The 19,864-nt window shown below is 36.1% G+C and overlaps 1 protein-coding gene across 1 annotated transcript in view; it reads left to right on the forward strand.

The window, feature by feature from the left end:
- ACER3 (alkaline ceramidase 3) overlaps nucleotides 1-19,864 on the forward strand; it is a 56,357-nt gene that overhangs the window by 13,244 nt on the left and 23,249 nt on the right. Inside the window, exons 2-5 of the mRNA XM_005493152.4 lie at nucleotides 6,053-6,163; nucleotides 13,185-13,237; nucleotides 17,476-17,528; nucleotides 19,648-19,729. Of these exons, the coding sequence (XP_005493209.1) occupies nucleotides 6,053-6,163; nucleotides 13,185-13,237; nucleotides 17,476-17,528; nucleotides 19,648-19,729 (299 nt within the window). The remainder of the gene's footprint in view (nucleotides 1-6,052; nucleotides 6,164-13,184; nucleotides 13,238-17,475; nucleotides 17,529-19,647; nucleotides 19,730-19,864) is intronic.

Below are 19,864 nucleotides of genomic sequence, written 5' to 3' on the forward strand. Positions count from 1 at the left end.
GAATGCTCTTCTTAAGTAATGCGAATAATATTTCTTTTCAATCCTTCCCCCATGTAAACCCTTTGGATTCCACGTTGCTTTCTTGTAGCTTCTGTCAGGCTGAGATTTAGGTAGCTGCTCTTTCCCTTTTCAGGTCTTCCCTAGTTGTTGTAGCTACTCCCTCCCTCTCATTTGTGCCTTACAGTTTTTCTCATAATAGTATGACAATTTCTATACAGAGCTAGATTAATGCAGCATTCCTTTGTAATGCACTTCATCACATTTTTCTGTGCTGTTTTATCTCTTTTAATTTTATGATTCTTATGATCTATGTGAACTTGCTCCATAGAGTTCTGATATTATTTTAAACGCCATGAAAGATCTAGTAGTCTCAGTAAAGATCCATTGATTGGTGGTGTTATTTATGTGTACTCATTTTTATAGTTCCTCAGGAAGCTTTCATACACAGCTTATACAGTTCATTAGTTCGTTCAGTATTTGTTTCCTTCAGTATTTTTCCCATTTTGTTTTTAGAAATGTGGTAGCCAGTACAAGTTGCAGCTGAATTGCTGAAGTTGTAACTTCAATTAATGTCCTAGTAAACAAAATCAAGGCTAGTTTAGTATTTGGAAAGGAAAATTATGCAACGTAAGAAATTGATCTTGTAGCTTAAAAACAAATACCCCAAGCTCACATTTTTTAAAAATTTATTTTTTAATTTTTATTTTTAAGTCAGCATTGGTCCTGTGTTCCAGCCTGCAGTAACGCTGTGTTGTATTTCAGTAAGTGACAGGAAGTTTATATTGATCCTTCATGCACATTAGAAAGTAGGCAGTCCAGTAATTACAAATTGGCAAAATTCCTTTTGGGATGACTTGGTTTTCTCCCCTTGAGGTCCTTCTGAAATATCAAATGGAAGCAGGAGTTTTCATTTCCTGACACTCTGAAGTGCAGTTATTGTAGACTTTGAAGTGGAATATATTAAAACTGGCTGTTGGAAGTGAAAATCTAATTGCTGCTCTGCCCTCCTGGTGATAAGCTGTGAGCGAAAAGTTGAAGTTAGTGGCCAAACCAGGTGATTCTGGGTAGTTGGTTCTTCTGAGCAGAGAGCATACCTGACGGTAGATGGTTATGCTCTCAAATGTGCCTGAATTGCATTGCTTTGCAGTTTCTTGAAACTTGGTAAACTCTCTAATAATGAGCTGTAGTTTGCACCAGAACTGAGTGAGGTGATTCCAGAAACAAAACCATGAAATAGAATTCCTTATATCTGAAAGCAGGTAGAAGGATGAATCAAGTTCTACATGATGCCATCTGAGAGGCTTTGTTTTTTATAATTATATTTAATTTCTTCCTGCAGTGATGTAAAAAGATAAAGCTACATGATCCAGGAATTGACTCTGCAGAGCACCATCATATCCAAACAATGAAATTGATGTTTTCAGCTGCAAAACTTTGTTGGTTTGCTTGTGTGTTTACTTAAAGGGATTCTTAGACTATTAAAACTTAGGAAAGTGGCTGCTATTTTCTTAAATATATACCTTTCTCCTGTTTCACAGTGGAATGCAAAAACCTTACTATAATGAAAAATCTTACTGTGGTGAATGTTGCATTTGTTAGTCGTGATATTAAATGAGCTCTTTATGCTTTATGTATGGTCAACTTTTTAAACAGCAAATGTTTTCCTCTTTTCTCTCTGAGGGTACCACTTATTTCTCTTGATTTGAGTCTTTTAAAAACCATAAGAGAGTGAAAATCTTAATTTGTTCTTGCTCTCTCTGTCAAACATTTTAAAATCTGAAAAGATCCTTGTGCTTGGTGAATCTTGCTGTCATTCTGTATACAAACGTAGGAGAAAGCATCTCTTAACACAGGATAAATCACACTGATCACCCTGTCAGTAGTTGAACATGATAATTTTTTCTTCCTCACCTAAACCAGCATCTTTATTCTAACTCCCAGCATTTTTCCTTATCTTTTTGCATGGTTTATATTACTTTATGACCACGTTCTTTTACAACTTATTTACAGCTTCACATTTTTTTCCTCCAACTTTATTGTAGCACTTACTTTCTAGTGTGGAATTAACTACATATTTGGAAAAATGGAAATTTTATGAAAGATACTTCAAATTTGTGTCTTTGCTAACTGTATTTCCAATGTCTGTGTAACAGTAAGCTGTATATTGTACCTGGGTCTGCCTGTAGAAACTATTCCCCTTTTAAGTTATTTTTGTTTGTATTTCTGGTTAGTCTTTATACGGATCTTTGAGTGTTAATGATAGCACACGTATTTCTTCAGGGCCTGAAGAATGTGAATGTACATGCATTAGAAAAAGACTTACCAGGTTTTGCTGCTGTATTTGTAGAATGGCAAGCAGATGTGGTTTAACACTCATACTGTTCTTCCTACAGACAGAAGCCTGTTGAAAAGATGTTTTGCATAAATTTGATTTTGTTCTGGTACCTTATGGCATTCTCTCAATGAATAAAACATTACTTTGAAACAATGATTTGCATTAAAACAGTCTTGAAAGACTTTTATGGAAATTTGTGCAGTCAGTCACATTATCATGATTAGACCTTAATTTAGCCCTGTGCCTAGTACCATCTATAATCTTTGTGGACATGGTCTGGTTTAGTACTCTGGTAGGCTACTGCATCATGTAATGATTTGGAGCTTCCCGAGCTCCACTCTGAAAGCAGGTTCACTGTGCTGCTCATTTCTGTTGGGAGGCAGTTGTAAATATTTCCTCTCTAATGGGAAGCTTTCCTCTTTATTCTAGCCTGCATTTATTTAGGGTTAGTTTATATCTATTTAGTCATTGTCAGTATTATCCTTCTGTTCAAACAGCTCCCTTTTGTCATTGGCGTTGACAAACGATGTCTTTACAGAGCACAGTCTTGTTCCATCCAGCCATTGTTTTGTACAGTGAGCTGAGCAATTCTTGTCCCTTCTGAAAATATAGGCTCCCATTCATCACTCCCATCTGAGTGGAGCTTCTTTGCACCTGAGGAGCTTTCTCTTCTATCAATAACTAGAGAACAGTGTGTTCCACTGTTGACTTGCATGAAGACATAACTATTTTCACTGCCTCTACTGGAAATAAATGTAATAAATAATGTGTTTGTGCATACAGTGATGATTTATGGTCAGTTACCATACTTTTCTGCCTCTTCAAATAGATTAATTCTACATATGGAATAAGGATTCATATGCACATTGAAAGGTGTGTTCATGGCCATCATATTTAATCCTGTTCTTGTCATTTCAATCTGCAAGTTCATTTATTTCTCTCCCAGATGATGTGTTCTGCCTTTCTTTTGATGGACGTGTTGAAGATAAAATGTTGAAAAGCAGTCTTTGGTCACTAAAGAAAAGTTAGGTCACTCCCTGGACCAGTATTCAAGGAATCCAGTAGTGAAATATAAGAATGCTGTGCAGAGTTAAGCTCAGGTCTATCCGTGTGCATTTGTCTAATTTCTGATGTACCCTATTTCATATAGGCACAACCAATAATTTCTTCTTTAGTTGTTTTGCATATCTTTTTCCTCATGCCTTAGTTGCAATTTCTCCATTTGCTGGTTTTCCCACAGAGCTCTGCTGCATTATGTTTCCCCTGTTTTAAAAAAAGGAAATTTAGTGAAAAAATATGAATCTTTTTGGCAATTTGAACTGTTTTCCCATTTTCAACCTCCTTGTTTGTTAAATAACTGTTTCGCTTCCGTTTGTTAAATAACTGTAGAGTTATGGGTCTGCATTGTGTTACTTTTTTCTTCTTTCTTGGTATTCTTTGCTAATCTCTGTGCATATCCCACTGCCATTTTTTGGTGGAATTAGTAAAAATCCCTTTTAATGAATTTATAAGCTATTCTGTGTGAGGATAATCCTGTAAAGACTAGCTAGACTTTTATGAAATATGTATTCCTGGGGATCTGGGTTTGCAAGAAGAGTTTTTGTTCTAGAAAAAAATAATTTTGCTAGCAGCATGCCAGAGGACTTTATTGTTCCCCTGCCCCCATTTCCCCTTCTAAAAAAATGCACACAACTTTCAATAAGTATGTTTGCAGATAGGCTTGCCTAATCCATGCTGCAAATGTTCTGAATAATATGGGCCAAAAAGTGCAGAGAAGGAGTGGCAGGAATGTACAGCTAGATTAGGTCTATGGTATTTCCTCTCTCAGCAAGATGTTCCCAGATTAAATGCTCATAAATTTTCAATAATTTAATGTCATTATAGCTTTACAGGAAGTGTTGAAACCTTCCCTTCCCTTTCCTACACAAGAATCTGTTTTCTGCATTCTTACACCCATCTGAAGTTTGTTATCCTATTGCAACTCTCTTCCACAGTCATGTGCCTTCCCAATTGTGGATAAACATCATGGTATTTCTTTTGTTTGGCATTTTCATATTTGAAATTTTGCCAGGCTTTTGACAGTTTCATAACCAGGTGACCTTGAAGAGTGACATTTATATAAGGTGACCTTGAAGAGTGACATTTATATAATATCTACTGACTTCTCTTGAAAATGGGCATAGTTGAGCACTGCTTTAGAAAGCAGAAGTTTCGCTATCCAGACTGTGTAACCTTTATTCTACTTTTCAAGGCTAAATGACATGTTTGCATGATTTACAGGAGGACATGGCAATGGTCAGTGTGTCACACAACAGCATTTCTGAGTGAATTTCTTCCAAACGTGGTCTCTGTTGAAAGTGAATCACTACCCATTGCAACACATGTGGGAATGTGGTAAAAAAGTAAAGATTCCACAAAGAATTTAAACACAAAAAAGGCCTTTTATATTGGTATAAACTTGTATATCCTTACAGAAAGTTTTTGTTTTCAGCTGGGCTTCTTTTACATGGAGGAACATAATTCAGAGCTGTCCAGAAGAGTGAGATCTCTGGCACATTTGATTTGACTTGTTATAACTTGGTGAAATTCGTGGTTGGGCAGGATATTATGTTAAATCAGTAAGGAAGTGATTTAAAGAAGTTCTGATAAAAATCAGATGAGATTTTTAACTGGTTGAGAAGGTTGTCTCAAAGTGAGATTTGTATGTACTTTGTGAGAATATGGAAGAGCTGCCTTGTTCAAGGGAGCTAGGTACACTTCTGCTACATGTGTTCTGAGATAACCTTTTTTCCATTTGAGTATGAATTTTTTTTTTAATTTTCAAGTATGAATTTTTGTTTTAAAGGTGCTGCAATACCTTAGGGTTATATGAACATATTTTTTATGTTTTCCTTTTCTTTTGGATGGATCTTGGCAAGTAGGACTCCTGAAAAGTAGCTGCTTGAATTAGGGGTGTGATTCAGAAAGGACCTGCTCACTCTTGTTCCTTGTTATAGAATGTGAAATGCTTTGGGGATTTTCTGCTGAATAAAAAAATACAGAAATGGAGGGGGGAGGTCTTCATAACCTCATAAATTGTATATTTCATTGGGATATTGGCAAATTAGATTCCAGTTTTATATATATTTAGCTGATGGTGTGTGAAAATGTGCAGTTTATTTTGTATAAGTCTTTTTTTTTTAATAGATTTGCTCATTTTTCCAAATTGTATGGCATTTAATTCCCATAACATAACCTCTATTCTCAAAATTATGATTTATGGTTAAGTGGAAAAGCTGAATCTGCATCCCCTCTGTTGAGAGATGCACCATTTCCTTTTGTTTCACTTAAACTTGGCAGGATTTCATTGCACTTTTGCTTAGGTCAGCACCGTTGGGAAAAGAAAAACAAGCCAAATCTAAATCACTGTACAAGAGCTGGGCTCTTGGCTTTTATTGCTTTCTCTGGTCTCTGCAGCACATGTCATTTTTTTGCATTGGGTAGAATGTAGGATAGAGTCCTGAAGGGACCTACAAGACCATGTAGTTCCAAGCCCCTTGCTGGGGGCAGGGACACCTTCCACTAGACTAGGGATGGAGAGCAGTGGTGTCTTGCTGGGTCACTTTCTGGATGAAAACTGTTGAACCTGTCTCTAATGAGTGAACGTAATTTTGTTAGATTTAGTTAAAGTGCATAGTACCCAATTCTAAATCTCTGCTTTGTGTTTCTGTCCTACAGGGAACACAGTGAGTAACCTGATTTTCATTCTACCTCCAATCTATGGTGCGATTCAGACCTATAAAGATGGCCTTGAAAAACGGTATTTAGCTGCATATTTGTGTCTTACAGGTATGTGTAAAACTTAATTTGCTCTTTGATTATAAAGAGAGCTCAGATATGCAATGGAAAATATATCTATATATTGATAAACCCAGTAGTTAAATCTAAATACTATGTGTGTGAAAATTAGACCTCAATATGCTACACTTGTTAATGTTTACAGAAATTTGTATCTGTTAGAGGAAGATGAGATTAGAATTCACTAAATAATTTGAAAAGATTTTAAAGTGATCCCTTTCTGGCTTTGGGTCCTGCTCAGTGCATCTTAGCTCACTCTCTGTACTTTTCTGATGATTTACAGAAGGTGTTTTGTGTATTCTACTTATAAACAGTTTCTCACAATATTAGTATTTTTGTGACATTTGTATGGGAGAGTAATATAAGAAGTGGCCAAGCTGTAGAGGGAACTGGAAAGGCATTCTTTCATGACTTCAAATTTGTTTCCAGTTCCTCTTTGGCATTTATCACCCAGCCATCGTGTCTGGGAAGTTTTGCAAGAATGGAAGAACAGCATGATATTCACGTTTAGATCAACTCAAGGGAAGTCTGTCCATTCTAAAATAACAAAATTCAGAAAATAACCAACTTCCTTTTAAATGTTAATTGTGTGACTAGAAGTCTTGTTCCTTATGACAAAAGGTCTTTGAAGATGGTTCAGATTTGGCAATTGGGTCTCAAAACTAGATTTCATAGAATTTCTGTGTTTCACAGGATTTCTGTATTTGCTATAGCTCCTGTCCTTATGGAAATTTTTCCCAATCTTTGGAGTGGTAAGGGATTGATAAAAGTTACTTTTAAAATTGGCCTGTTATGTATTTGGATGGACCTTGTTGAAAAATGCATATCCATGTGCTAAATGTATCCTTGATACCAGTTAAACTATTACATACACAAGGTGCAAATTCACCAGTTTTCAGTTATATTAGCTTTCCTGATCTATGTGAAACGTAGGCAGCAACAATGCACTGCTTTTCATATTGTTTGAGCACTTTCTAAAAAGCCATTTGTAGGCTTTCTATGGTTTCATGTAATTACTAATTTTTGTCTCAGTATGAAACAGAGAGAATTCTTAAAGGTCAGGGCTTACTTTTAAAAAGAGGTGGTAAAAGTGGTCTGTAAATGTTTGCTGAAGTTGACTTTGGGTGTTCTTGAATCAAAGTGTCCCATACTGCCATTCTATTTAAACTATGAAAAGGAGCTCCTTAAATTAAAATTCAGTTTGAAGCTGTTTTCAGCATGTTTTGTGGCAACCTCTGTCAGTGACAGTTTATGATGGACAGAGTGTGCAGTCACTATCTGACCAGAATGTCAGGCTGTCACAGCAGATGGGCATTTCTCATATCCCATTCAATGTTTAAAATATTTTTTAAAAAACCAAAAAAACCCAAACAACACAAAAAAAAAAACCCAAAAAAACCAACAAAAAACAAACAAACAAAAAGCCAGCAAACCCAACTGTCTTTGATCACAGTAAATACCTTGTATTTCAATTTTTCCTCTCTCTGGTGTTGCTGAAGGGGGAGCTCAGCCTGTATTAAGACAGCAGTGCTGGAAGGCAGTCCTGAGTTCCATCTAGGCTCATCTGTGACTGAGTTGGCTTTGATTCCTGTCTGAAGTGATAAATGGCTTGATTTTTATGTCATGTGTTGGAACCTAACATTAAAGGTCTCTCCCAAAAGTGTTTCCCTTCTGCTTTGTGTCTGCTTCAATATTTGTAACCCTGTTTTACAGCAGTTGAAAGATGTAAAGAGATGTAGAAGACTTTATAGTTTGCAGTGAAAAACAGGAACAAGATGATTTGGAATCACAAACCACTTAACATTTGCTCTACTACAGAACAAAAGCAGTGAATGAAAACATAAAAAGAATTTTAAATATGGTTGAAATATGTCAGGAACATTGCCATTCTCTCTGTGCATGTGACTGAACAAGAGGCATACTGAAGTGGAGATAGAGTAAGTGTACAGCAAATTCTTTTTGTAAGGAGTGCCAGTCAGAATTCTTTCCATTGTATGGATTTTATTTATTAACAGGTTTCACTCTATTTATTTAATTTGTAACAAATAAATGTAGACTTAATCTGTGAAAAGATAGCAAATTTAACACACACTTGTGATTTCACTTGAGACAGCATGCTTCATTAAAGACCGTGCAGCAAAGCTTCTAAGTGAGTGTTCTTTTGTTAAAGGAGAAATTCTTTAACAGTTCTGCTGTGAAGATGGGGGTGGAAGGGAGGGTACTTTAGTTCGGTTTTAGCAATTTTGAATAGTTACTGAGATTTTACAAGACACTAAAAGACAGCTGTCAAGCTTAAAATTAAATCTGTTAGCATTTGAGAACATGAGGTGTTGTTTCTAGACATTATTTTGATCCAAATCAGCTGCTTCTTTTGCATGCTTCCAGACATTTAGCTGATTGTCAGTTTCTTAGTGTTTTACCACACTGTGTTCAGTTCTTGCCTTTTATACCAGCAATCTCTTTCGTTTACATTTATTTCCTTTTTGAAGTAAATGCATTTTGCACTATGAAATTTCTGTTTGTTTCATATACATGGTAAGATCTTGGCAGCACAACAAGGGGTATTTCTGAATAATTGTTCAAATAAATTTCTTGTTCATACTGGTGCCAATACTGAGTTACACTTTTCAGCAAGGCCTTTGAGATACAGCACACTGTTCTCACCCCTTTTTTCTGCTGCCTTTCAATTAACTCAGTAGGACCTGGGTACAATTTTTAAACTCTAGAGAACCATTTAATCACCATATAAATTATGAAGAATAATCTTAAGCCATTATTTCAGTATGTTGCGCCACCAGAAGTAGGTGGAACAAATCATCAGACCGTTCCTACCTCAAGGAATAAGCAGTTGCTTTTGAGTAGTTCCTTATGATTCTGGAGTGTTGTATCAGGTTCTACACATGCCAGTTCCTCATACATCTTGGGGAACTGTGATTTTGAAGGGTCTCAATTTTTAAAAAACTGTGTGTGTATATAAATACATATATAAAGAAGTGTAACTTCTGGACCTAATGAAATAAGAAAACACTTGATGAAGTAATGTTTGTTAGATATTTCACTTGAAATTTGGAAGGATTGTTCTCATATTTCTTTGGCCTGTTTAATAAAGGCTGAGTCATTCAAGCAGTGCCAAAGTGGAGGAAAGAAAAAAGGTGTAAAATTTTTTCTATATTAGGAATAGCCATAGGAACTCTTAAACAACTTATTAAATCAAATTTCCAGTGAAACTCTGTGTCTGTGAAAACAGTTGTTAGAACCTCTTCAGTCAGAGTTAATTCGCTTCTTCTTACCTAACACCTGTAGAGAAGCTCCCAGGGCCATGTCAGTGTTGTTAAATCAGCTGTGTTTGGGAACATTCCTGAGTGCTGAGGCCGGGCAGCGTGGACCAGCCCGTGTCTGTTCATCTTAGCCTCCAAAACAGGGTGACCACGTACAGATTGCTGTTGAGCGTGGACCCCGGTCTCTGCTGGCTGCTGGGCTGTGCCTGGAAGCTGCCTGGGGAAAGTGCTCATTGGAACAGACCACATTCATACCACAGACTGTTCCAACAACTCACTAGTGCAGACACTTGTACCGCAGTGTCTGGGAATAGTACCAGCCAAGCTGGGGGTTAATTGTAGTGCTGTACCTCTGGAGTAACCAGCGTCTCTCCTGTCTCTTATGCTGTGGAGGGGAAACCATTGCAACACAAAATAATCCATTAAAAGTAGTTAATTTAATTCTACTTTTTCGTCTTGTTTCATTCTTTAACTTTTAATAATGCAGTGTGTTGTTGTTTATTAGGTTCTGTCATTGTAAAAAAATAAAATGGAATTTAGCTGCAAATTTAAACACTTAAATGTATGTGTCTACCTGTTTTGTCTCAGTAAAGTCAGGAGAATCATTTGACTTGTTATAAAACACCTGTTTGGCCAGCTGCTTTACTCTTAATAATGACATTCTTTTAGTGGAAGCTTTGACAGCTAGTTCATGTGTAGATAGTTAAATAACGGTGTTTGCATCTGGAGCATCCTTCCTTTGGAATATTTTCATACAGTGCCTGTATAGTTACCATTTCTGTGAAATCCTAATAAACTGCTTTTTCTGTAAAGGATTTAGGCTCATAATGAGAATTTTGAGTGCTGGTGGAAAATAGTTACATCAAACTGAATTATCACTGATTATATGGTTCTTGTAATGCTTCCTTGATTGAAAAAAATCCCTCTAGGATTCAAATCCTGGAGGTTTATAGGGTTCACATATAGAGCTGGATCTTTTGTATAATATTCAATTATTTCTAGCCATAGGTATTGCCCATAAGGTTTTTGACAGTATTTGTATGAAGTAAAGTTTGTAGGTGCATTGATTTTACATCATCATAGCACCACTACTTTATCTACTGACAGTAACCACATAGGGTGTTTGCTGCAGGACAGAAAAAGACCCTGTTAGTCTGCATAGAGCAGCAGCCCTGACTTTGCATTTCTAGTCTTCTGAAGTGCAATTTTGATCTCATAATATTGTGATTTTATGTGTATTCTGTGCTTAATACATAATTTATATATGTCCCCTGTAACTTGGGAGGTTCATTGATGTAAAAATGCCAAGTGACTTGTAGCATTTATGAAAAATGAGTTACAGTAATTAGAGAGGAAATGGCGCTTACTCCTTCAGATGGTGTTAAAGCTTCCCAACCAATATGCAGCTTTTAGTGAGTTAAGCTCCTTTGCCAAAGGAAACACCTAAAATATGAAAACTGCTTACAAGGTAAGGAGAAAATTTATTGTTCAGTGTTAGTGGCTGTATGCAAGAGTTGCTTCTCTTGAAAACTTGTGTCATTGCAGTGATCATGATCACTCATATTTTGAAAAGTACAAAGCTGGTGAATTAGATAATTCTTAAAAATGTCTCGAGCCTGGAACCATAAGATCTGTCCCTGTAAGCTTTTCTTCTTCCAGGTATCTATTTGACATACATACTATAAATAAAACATTGTTCTATAATGCATAGTAAATTTCATAATCAGAGAAATTCCAGGTGTGATTATTGCACAGAAGAAAGAGGGGTTCTATGAATTTTAACTGTAAAAACTAACTATAGTCATGGGATTAGTGAACTTGAAATACTAATATCTGCAGCATGCTAGATTTTTTTCAAAGACTGAAGAAGAATTAGTCTAGAAATAATTGCTTCTTACTGTATAGGAGGAAGGAGAGTAATTCCTTGATTGTTGAGACTTATTAACACAAATAACATTAACAAAAACGAACAAGAAAACTCCAACCACATATTTCGCTAATTTAAAATCTGTTGAAATTTCTTATGCAATGATTTTGCCCGTACTTGAAAATGACATTTATTATAAATTGTAAGAGTTTGTATTCTGTGACAGGATAATGGATGGCACTATTTTAATGATGATCTTAATGGGTTTTTTCCTCCAGAATGAACAGTTGTTGTCACATACTCTGTATACATAGAAAAATGGCTATGAGAATTTCTCATCAGAATCGTAATGAAGGTGAAAGCAGTTGTAGCTTGCTGTTTGGAAAGATTTTTCAGAAGCAAACCAATGTAATCAAAATTTACAGAAGTGCATGTGGTTGTTTGTTTTCTGGTAGGAACTCTGCTTAATTTTCCCAGAGAAATAATGACATTGAAGTGTTTGGTAATACATTTTGAAATGTTGCTGTATTACAGTTTTGTATTTCAGTAAAGCTACATGCTTAGGTATTTAATTTCCTTGAGTAAGTGTAATAATCACAGTTTTAGTTAATAACAGCTAAGGAAGCATCTCCAGACATGTCTCTTGACTGTCTTGGCAATCCTTTACAGAGTGCAGAGAGATAGAATTCTTGTTTATGCATCAGTGAAACTTGACTGGTGTGTGTAGACAAGGTGATAGTCTAGCCACAAAATATAGCAGCACTACTCAGTGATCAAGACTTGAGTGCAAATTACTTGGCTTTCTCTAAAACTACAGTCTGAGGTAAAACATCATTTCTTGAAGGAAGACAAGATATCACATTACTGTACTTGTTCTTGCAATATAAAACTGAGCTAGGGTTTAATGAGTGTGTTACTGATAATATTTCAAAGTAATGAATGATGCATTAAATACTGTACCAGCTTTCCTCTAAACAGAGAAATCTAACTTCCAAGAAGCATTATTCATGCCTGACTGAAAAAACTGTATAGGCAAAGTATATGTCTCATAAAGTAATTTCAGAAGTAAATTCAGAATGTGTAAAGAAAGTATTTCAAATAAATAGAAATAATTTCTTAGAAGCTCATCTTTTTATAGAGAAGGCTTGGAAATGGTGTTCTCATATCACAAAACAAATCCACCCTATGTCAGGTTGGTTTGTTTACCTTGAATTTCTAGTTCTGAGTTCTAGTAGCAATTCTCTTCTGCTTTTGAATCACTGAATAGTCTTGATTTGGAAGGGAGCCACAATAATCATTGAGTCTAGCTCTTTAATGAGCAGCCCCTGTGGGTATCAAACCCCAGACCTTGGTGTTATTAAATCCATGTTTTATGGAGACAACAAAAAGCTTTTGGTAAAACACATGTTTTAAAACTGGACAGTGAGCAGAAATACTGAGAGGCTTTCAGGAGTACTAGTTATTGAATGATGCTTTGCCTTATAGTAGGGTTGGAACAGAGAAATCTTAATTCACTTAAAATTAAAAAAAAAAGGGCGAAAAGATAGATTGATATATAATATTCCATTCATTCTGGATTCCCTCTGCTCCTCTCCTCTTTGAGATTATGCCTAATTCATAGGACACAGTACTGAGAGGAATTAAAGAGGACATTCACACCCAAAGCCCCATAAATTCAGGGATTTCATTGGTGACTAATATATAAAGTAGAAGGCTGTGGAAAAAGGGGGGTTTGTCTCTGCAGTAGAATGCTGATGTTCTCATTTCTTTCTCACTGTTAAGCATGCATTTCATGCATTTAAGTTAATGTACCTGAAAATTTTACATGGATGCTATTATGCTGATGATAGTTTTGATTTGTTTTCAGCTGTGGGATTGGGATCTTGGTGCTTTCACATGACCCTGAAGTATGAAATGCAGGTGAGTACTGATAAGTAGCTGTGAATCATTTTCTGTGCCTATCTTGCTGTACAGTCATTTTGCCATTTCTTGTCTAGATGAAACTTGCATAAAATGAGTTAATCTGCCTTAAGTATCATTGTACATCACTCCTGCTCTCAACAAGGCAGTAATGCAGATCTTGTTTCAGTAGGTATTTTCCACTGATTATATACAGAAATATGTACTTGCATCTAAAATAAGAGCTATCATCAATTGCTTATGGTGGTAAAGGACACTTTATCCTCTGGGAAATCATGTTATCTTTTTACACAAGATGTTATTTTAAAATTCTCACAGCTTTGGCATAATAGTAAGCAGTATAAACTGGAGTTATTGCTATTGTAACTTTTCTCGTCTTTATGTTTCTGTTTATCTAGATGGAGCTGTAGCATTAATACTGAAATCAGTATCTTCTGAGTAGTGGTAATTGAGTCATTTTCCCTATATTTTCAAATAGACAGCACTCTGTAACAAGTCACAGGACATAGGGATTGTCCTGGTATTTCCTGTTTTCTAAATGGACACAGGAAGTCTTGTCCTGTTGTCCTCTTTTACGTCTGCAAAGAATAAGGAAATGCATCTTTGAGTTAAAGTCAGGGTGAAGTGGGATGTTGTTCAAGATTAAGAAACCTGCATTTAAAAGTCTGTGCTGGAAGTCTGTGTTCCCACCACAGTCAGTGGAAATACAGTTTAATCAGTGGAGTGGAGAGAGGCTGTTGGCTGGGCTGAATCATTGTCCAGACTCCATTGGCAATCTTTGCTCAAAAAAGATTCATTTGTCTAAACAGAAATGTTTAGTGTTATTTTGACCCTGTGAGTGTTCTCTCAAGCCTCCAGCTTCTCTGCCACAGAGGTGCAGGTTTCTTAGACTCCTGTCACATCTGCCAGTCTTGGATGGGTGTATTGGGAGTGACAGAGCATCTCAGGTGGCATTAGGCAACTATGCTGTGGCAGCTGAATTGAATCCTGCATTTCTGCTGATCACAGTGGGACCTACATATTGCTGATTGTTTGATCTTTGCCTCCATAATGCTTTGGTTTGTATCTCTGGCATGTGGTGAAGACTGTCATCTTCCACAGAGCATACTGTTGTCACCATGCAAGAATATTTGGTGCTTTTCTTGGCATGAAAATGTGGTTTGTACAGCCATTTCACCACTCTCTCCCAAATCAGGGTGCCATTTACCTGTATTTGGTGGTGAAACTGCCTTGAATTTCCACCTTTTTCACATTACTTCCCTCAGCTGCTTGCTCCTATCATGGCCAGTATTTCAAATCCTCTTTCTCACATTGATGCAGAGGTGAGCAAGGGCATCCTGAAATCAGGATCATTAAAATGATCCAGACTTAAAACCTTTTATGAATGGAGAGATTGTAGGTTTTTGTTTGTTTTGTTTCAGGTGGGGTTTTTGGGGGTGTTTTTTTTTTTTGTTTGGTTTGGGTTATTTTTCAGTTGTTGTTGGAGACTCTGTGTGTGTAGAGGCTTTATTTTAATCCAAGTCACTTTGCTGCTACTTGCTCAATACTTCTTGTGTTGCATAAGAACAACTAAGGGACCTATGAACTGTGGTGAATAAAGTGGGGCAGAAGCAGATGATGAGGAAACAGGCATGTCTTGCATCATCTTCTCAACGGATGTAAAAGGCTTCGTGTGAGGCAGGGAAAGTACATTTATTTTGGCAGCCAAGTGAAATCCACAAGTGGTCCATAATTATTCCAGTTGTTTGCTTACTGATCACCATGGAGGAAACAGTTCAACCAGTAAATAAACTTTCTTCACTCACTTTATCTCTCATTATGTTTAAAAATCAGCATAGTTATTCAAGGAGACTTTTTTTTTTACATTTGTTTTGCAGTCTTAATACTGTAAATGATCGATTCAATTTGCTTAATTAAGAAAAATGTGAACACTTCTGTTCTTGAAAGCAGTTGTTTAGAATACTTCTGAGGAGTTCACCCCTTTTCTGGTTTTTTATGGGGATTTACTTGATTGGATTCTTGAGGAATGCACAAAATACTTATTTAGCCGGTGAAATCAGCTCCCTGAGTTCCCTTCTTTCCATGGCTCTTCATTGTCCAGGCATGCCTTTGACAGTATTCCTAGAAGCATTAATTCCTTTGGATACAGAAGTCATTGTCTTCTGCATGCAAATTTTAGTTAAGATCTTTTGAGAGGCTCTTTGTTGCTACTGTAATATCCCTGAGATGCTGCCAGCATATGAACTTAAGAGTGTAAGCACCTGTCCAAATTTGAAAGATTTTCCTGTATTGTATTTCTCGTTCTTCCCCCACCTTTTTCTTTAATGAGGTGTTAAATGACTCACACTCTTTAATAGCCACATGAATTAATCCTGTAGCTAATGCCTATCAAACTTGGAAAGGCACATCTCTGAATTTATAAAATATATTACTATAAAGCTGAATTCAGCTATTGCTTCTATTTTGTCCCCTCTAAGGCATCACAGCAAAGATAAACTACTGTGATGGCAAGGTGGCATGGAACATGCCTGCTAGCTTCAGCCGCTGCCAGTGTTCCTGATATTTTGTGCTGCCTGTTGTGGTCCCTGACCCTGTAATGCACAGGTCCTGGGATTTTAACCCTGCTCTCTGCAAGGTTGGTGGTGTGCTGGCTCAGCACCTGCAGCTTCTCCCTGTAAGTCAGACCAGTCTGATCCCCCCACTGGAGAGAAGCAGTGGCAGCATGGGGGATAAGGCAGCATCTGCCCTGTCAGTGGCAGCTTGGCAGCAGAGCTGTTTAGCAGTTCTGTGAAACAGTTCCTGAGCTTTATATGACCAAATCACACCAAGCTAATACTTCACACTCAAGGTAATGGATCTCTCTCCTCCTGTAAAGGATTAGATCCACTTTTTTTTTCTTTTTTTTCTTTCTTTTTTTTCTTTCTTTTTTTTCTTTCTTTTTTTTCTTTCTTTTTTTTCTTTCTTTTTTTTCTTTCTTTTTTTTCCCCACAATAGGAAATTTCAAAGCTAAGATGAAGTTTTTGACTGTGCAGTTAGAAAATTATCCCAAACCAAGCAGAATCAAGCTGGCTTTATAAAAGAGTTTGAGTAAGCTGCTTACTGCTTTTAACAAGTTTCATTGCTCAGAATAACATGGTTATGAACTTGTTAAGTACCTTGTAGCAGTGGTAGGAAAACTATTTACAGACACAGCCACCAAGAACTTTGAGTGATGATGGAAAAAGGTCAAAATCTTTTTTGCATCTAGTTCTTGTTTTTCTTAGAAGTCAAGCTCTAAAAGTTCTAAAAGCCCTAACTATTAATGTTTGCTTAACATATTAGAAATCAGAGGCTATGGATCTTCATTGATCCATTTCTATCCTTTTTCATTCCCATTTTCATGAAAGAAAGATTTTCAGTCTTTCTTAAGAGGAGGTAAGTTTAATTGTATGTTTATAAGCAGAAATTCCTGAAAGTTCTTTGGTGAGAAATTTTACAAGAAAATGATGCTATGATTCTTTCTTATAATGATAAATGGCAATTTTTAGTTTACCTGCTAATGAGCAATCAACTTTGTTGTGATTACCATTTTAATTCTGTTCATTAAGATGGCAAGTTCCTGGAGAAATAACTGTTTTAGCTGTAACACATCAGTCTTCTCCCGAAATATAAAAATTATTTAAGATAATAAAACATTATATGCCATCATAATTTCTGGGAGAAACCCAACAAAACAGCCCAAAAGAACCCCACATCTAACAAACAAAAAGCCCTGTCTCTGAATTAAAGCAATGTAAGAAATTTCTAAAATTAGGAAGTAAACATGTGAGTATATTGCCCATCCTAATAGAATAAAATTGTATTTTATGCTATCGAAATATTACAATTTCTCTGTCAAGTAAGAAGATGCTACTGACGGTAAGGCCATAGATGGGAAGGTCTTCAGCCTGGCTTTACAGAATTAATTCTTACAAGTATTTTAAGAGGTATGAGCAGCAAAAATGTCAAGATTCTTTGAATGTGTGGGCGTTTATGAAGCATAATATTCAAAAGATTCAGAGTAATAAGGTTTTAATGCAGCAGCTTCGGTAGCTGAACAGGGTTTGACAGTGCTACGTGTTAGAGTACAGCCCAGAAGATTGATATCCAAATGACTTAAAAACTCCTGTTTACTTAAGACTTACTCTCTCCTTAATTAACTTAGACAAGCTTGTGAGTTAAAAGTAGCTTTCATGTTTTGACGTCTTTGCTTTTTATAGCTGTTGGATGAACTCCCTATGATATACAGTTGTTGTGTGTTTGTCTACTGCCTGTAAGTATTTATTAATTTTTTTTCTTGAATATTTATGAAATGTTAACTTTTGAAATGTAGAGTCTCCAAAGCCAAATTTAGCATATATAGAAAGCTTCTACTACTTTCAGTGAGATCTGTTTTTGTACAGCATTATGATATTAGAGAACCAGGCTGGCTTTAGTCCTAGTTTTTGATAATTTAAATATATTTTACCAGTGAGGGTTTTTTTTCAGTCGGGGAAAAAAGCCCCACTCATTAAAGAGTGTGTAGTGTACAATCAGAACTCATTGCTACTTGTATAAAAACAACAGATACAATAAAATCAACTTCAGTAATGCCTACAAAATTAGCAAAATTATAGTTTATTTGAGCTGGATTTCTATTATGTAGTCTGGCTCGAAATGCAAATTTCAGGTTTCTGGCTAAACCTGCTTTTCAATCCTCTGGAAAATTAAAGGGACAAGATTTTATGAGGAGTTGAATGCATATTTTGGGCAGAGTGTCTTGGAACATGCATGACAGCTTGATACAATGCCAGGATATGTTATCCCATTTAATTTTGGGAGCAATGTAGCATTTGACAACTGTAAAGATACCCTAAGTTGGCTTTTTCTTGCCTGTTGCTGCAAGGTCTGGATTTAATATGATTTGTTCTGTCACTTGGCAAATCCAAATGATAGATCAACTTGTTGCAGACTAAAAGAGAAAAAAATACTTGAGCATATCAAATATTCAGCTGTTGAAAATTGTGATGTCTTGGTGAAGGTTACTGGTTGCTTGCAATGGAGATGGGATGCTTTAGGACTAAACCCTTATCTATGGAAGTTGCCCTCAGTTTGTGACTCATACATTAGTATGATTTGTACAAATTCAGGACCAGAATCATAATGCCTCTTTCAGTGGAAATATTTCCATCGTAGCTCCCTATCTCCTTGAAATTGCCTTTGCATTTGTCTGATTTGAATGTGATTGGAAAAAAGCATGAGGAGTGGCTATAAAAATATATCTGAGTTGGTTATTTTTAGTGCAGTAGTTACTTTATTATCTTCAAAAGCACTGAAGTCTGTTACTGCATTTATAACTCCAGTAAGATTCTGTGTATTTATGTCTGGTAGCAATTAAAATGCTCAAAAAAAATGAGCTGATATGTAGTTTAGGAGGCCTTTAATAATTGTTTTGGTTAGCTTGAAGGTAAGTTGCAGGTGGTTGTGCACAGCACATTCCCTTATACATCATTCAGTTCTGCTGATTCTCAAACTGTGTAATTAATTCAGCAAGCCATTTTGCAAAATAGCACGTTGTACTGCCTTTAGACTTTTTGTTTCCCATGTGTGTTTTTATTTTATTTCCTTTTATCAATTCACAATGGTGTCTGTTTCTCCAAGTTTATAAAAAAAGGAGCTAGACAGATATAATTTGGAATTATATAGACAGCTTCCCCCAGCTCAGATGATAATAGGCTTCTCAAATTTCATTTTTGTTGGGGTTTTTTAGACCTTTTTTCTGATGTAGATACAGTCTGGGATGTGTGTGTATTTCCATCACAGCTGAGACTGAGGTGTAGTGTAGAGATTGTGAAGGTAATTTTAATTGTTTGTTTTACATACTGGGAGCAGTCAGGTACTTTTACCTTCCATTTTTACCAGTTCCCAATCTAGCAAATGTACTGCACTGCAACTGTAGTCAAGCCAGAAACAATCTACATTTTTACAAATCTGAGTTCAGTGTTTTGTAAGGCAGTCCTTTTCCTATACTGCTGCTTGCTCAGCAATGTTTTTCACAGCTGTGTTCCATTTTAAACTAATTTCTAATTTGCCATCCATTATCATCCTGTAAGCACCTTCTGAAAACACTTCTGCTTCACAAACTCTTTTCTTGAAGTGGGTTATTTCTTGGCATATGCTTGAGCTTATTGGTGTTAGGGTTTTTTTGCCTTAGATTTTTTTAAAAAACATTTACTGGTAAGAGCATGAATATTTTTCTTACAATAATGTGTCTTTACTTAAGGAGTTAGAATTTCTTGAGGGGCCTAAGACTGATTTGGACCAATTTTCTCACAAAAATTCTAATATTATACCTTGGAAATTGCATCCATTATATGGTAAGTGATGAATGTTGTCTCTATCCTCTCTTCCAGGTATGAATGTTTCAAGTACAAGAATACAGTCAATTATGCGCTGCTTTTTTTGTTAATAACATACAGCGTCGTAGTCAGCATAGTAAGTAACTTTTTCTAATATGGTGTTTTCATCCTTGGGTTGGCAGTTTTTCTGGCAGTGGAGAAAGTTATAGAGGCAATACTAAATCTCTGTCACTTCCAGTCAAGAATGACAAATTATTCTTTTGTTGAGAAA

The sequence above is a fragment of the Zonotrichia albicollis genome, chromosome 2 (assembly GCF_047830755.1).
Source record: "Zonotrichia albicollis isolate bZonAlb1 chromosome 2, bZonAlb1.hap1, whole genome shotgun sequence".
NCBI classification, from domain to species: domain Eukaryota; kingdom Metazoa; phylum Chordata; class Aves; order Passeriformes; family Passerellidae; genus Zonotrichia; species Zonotrichia albicollis.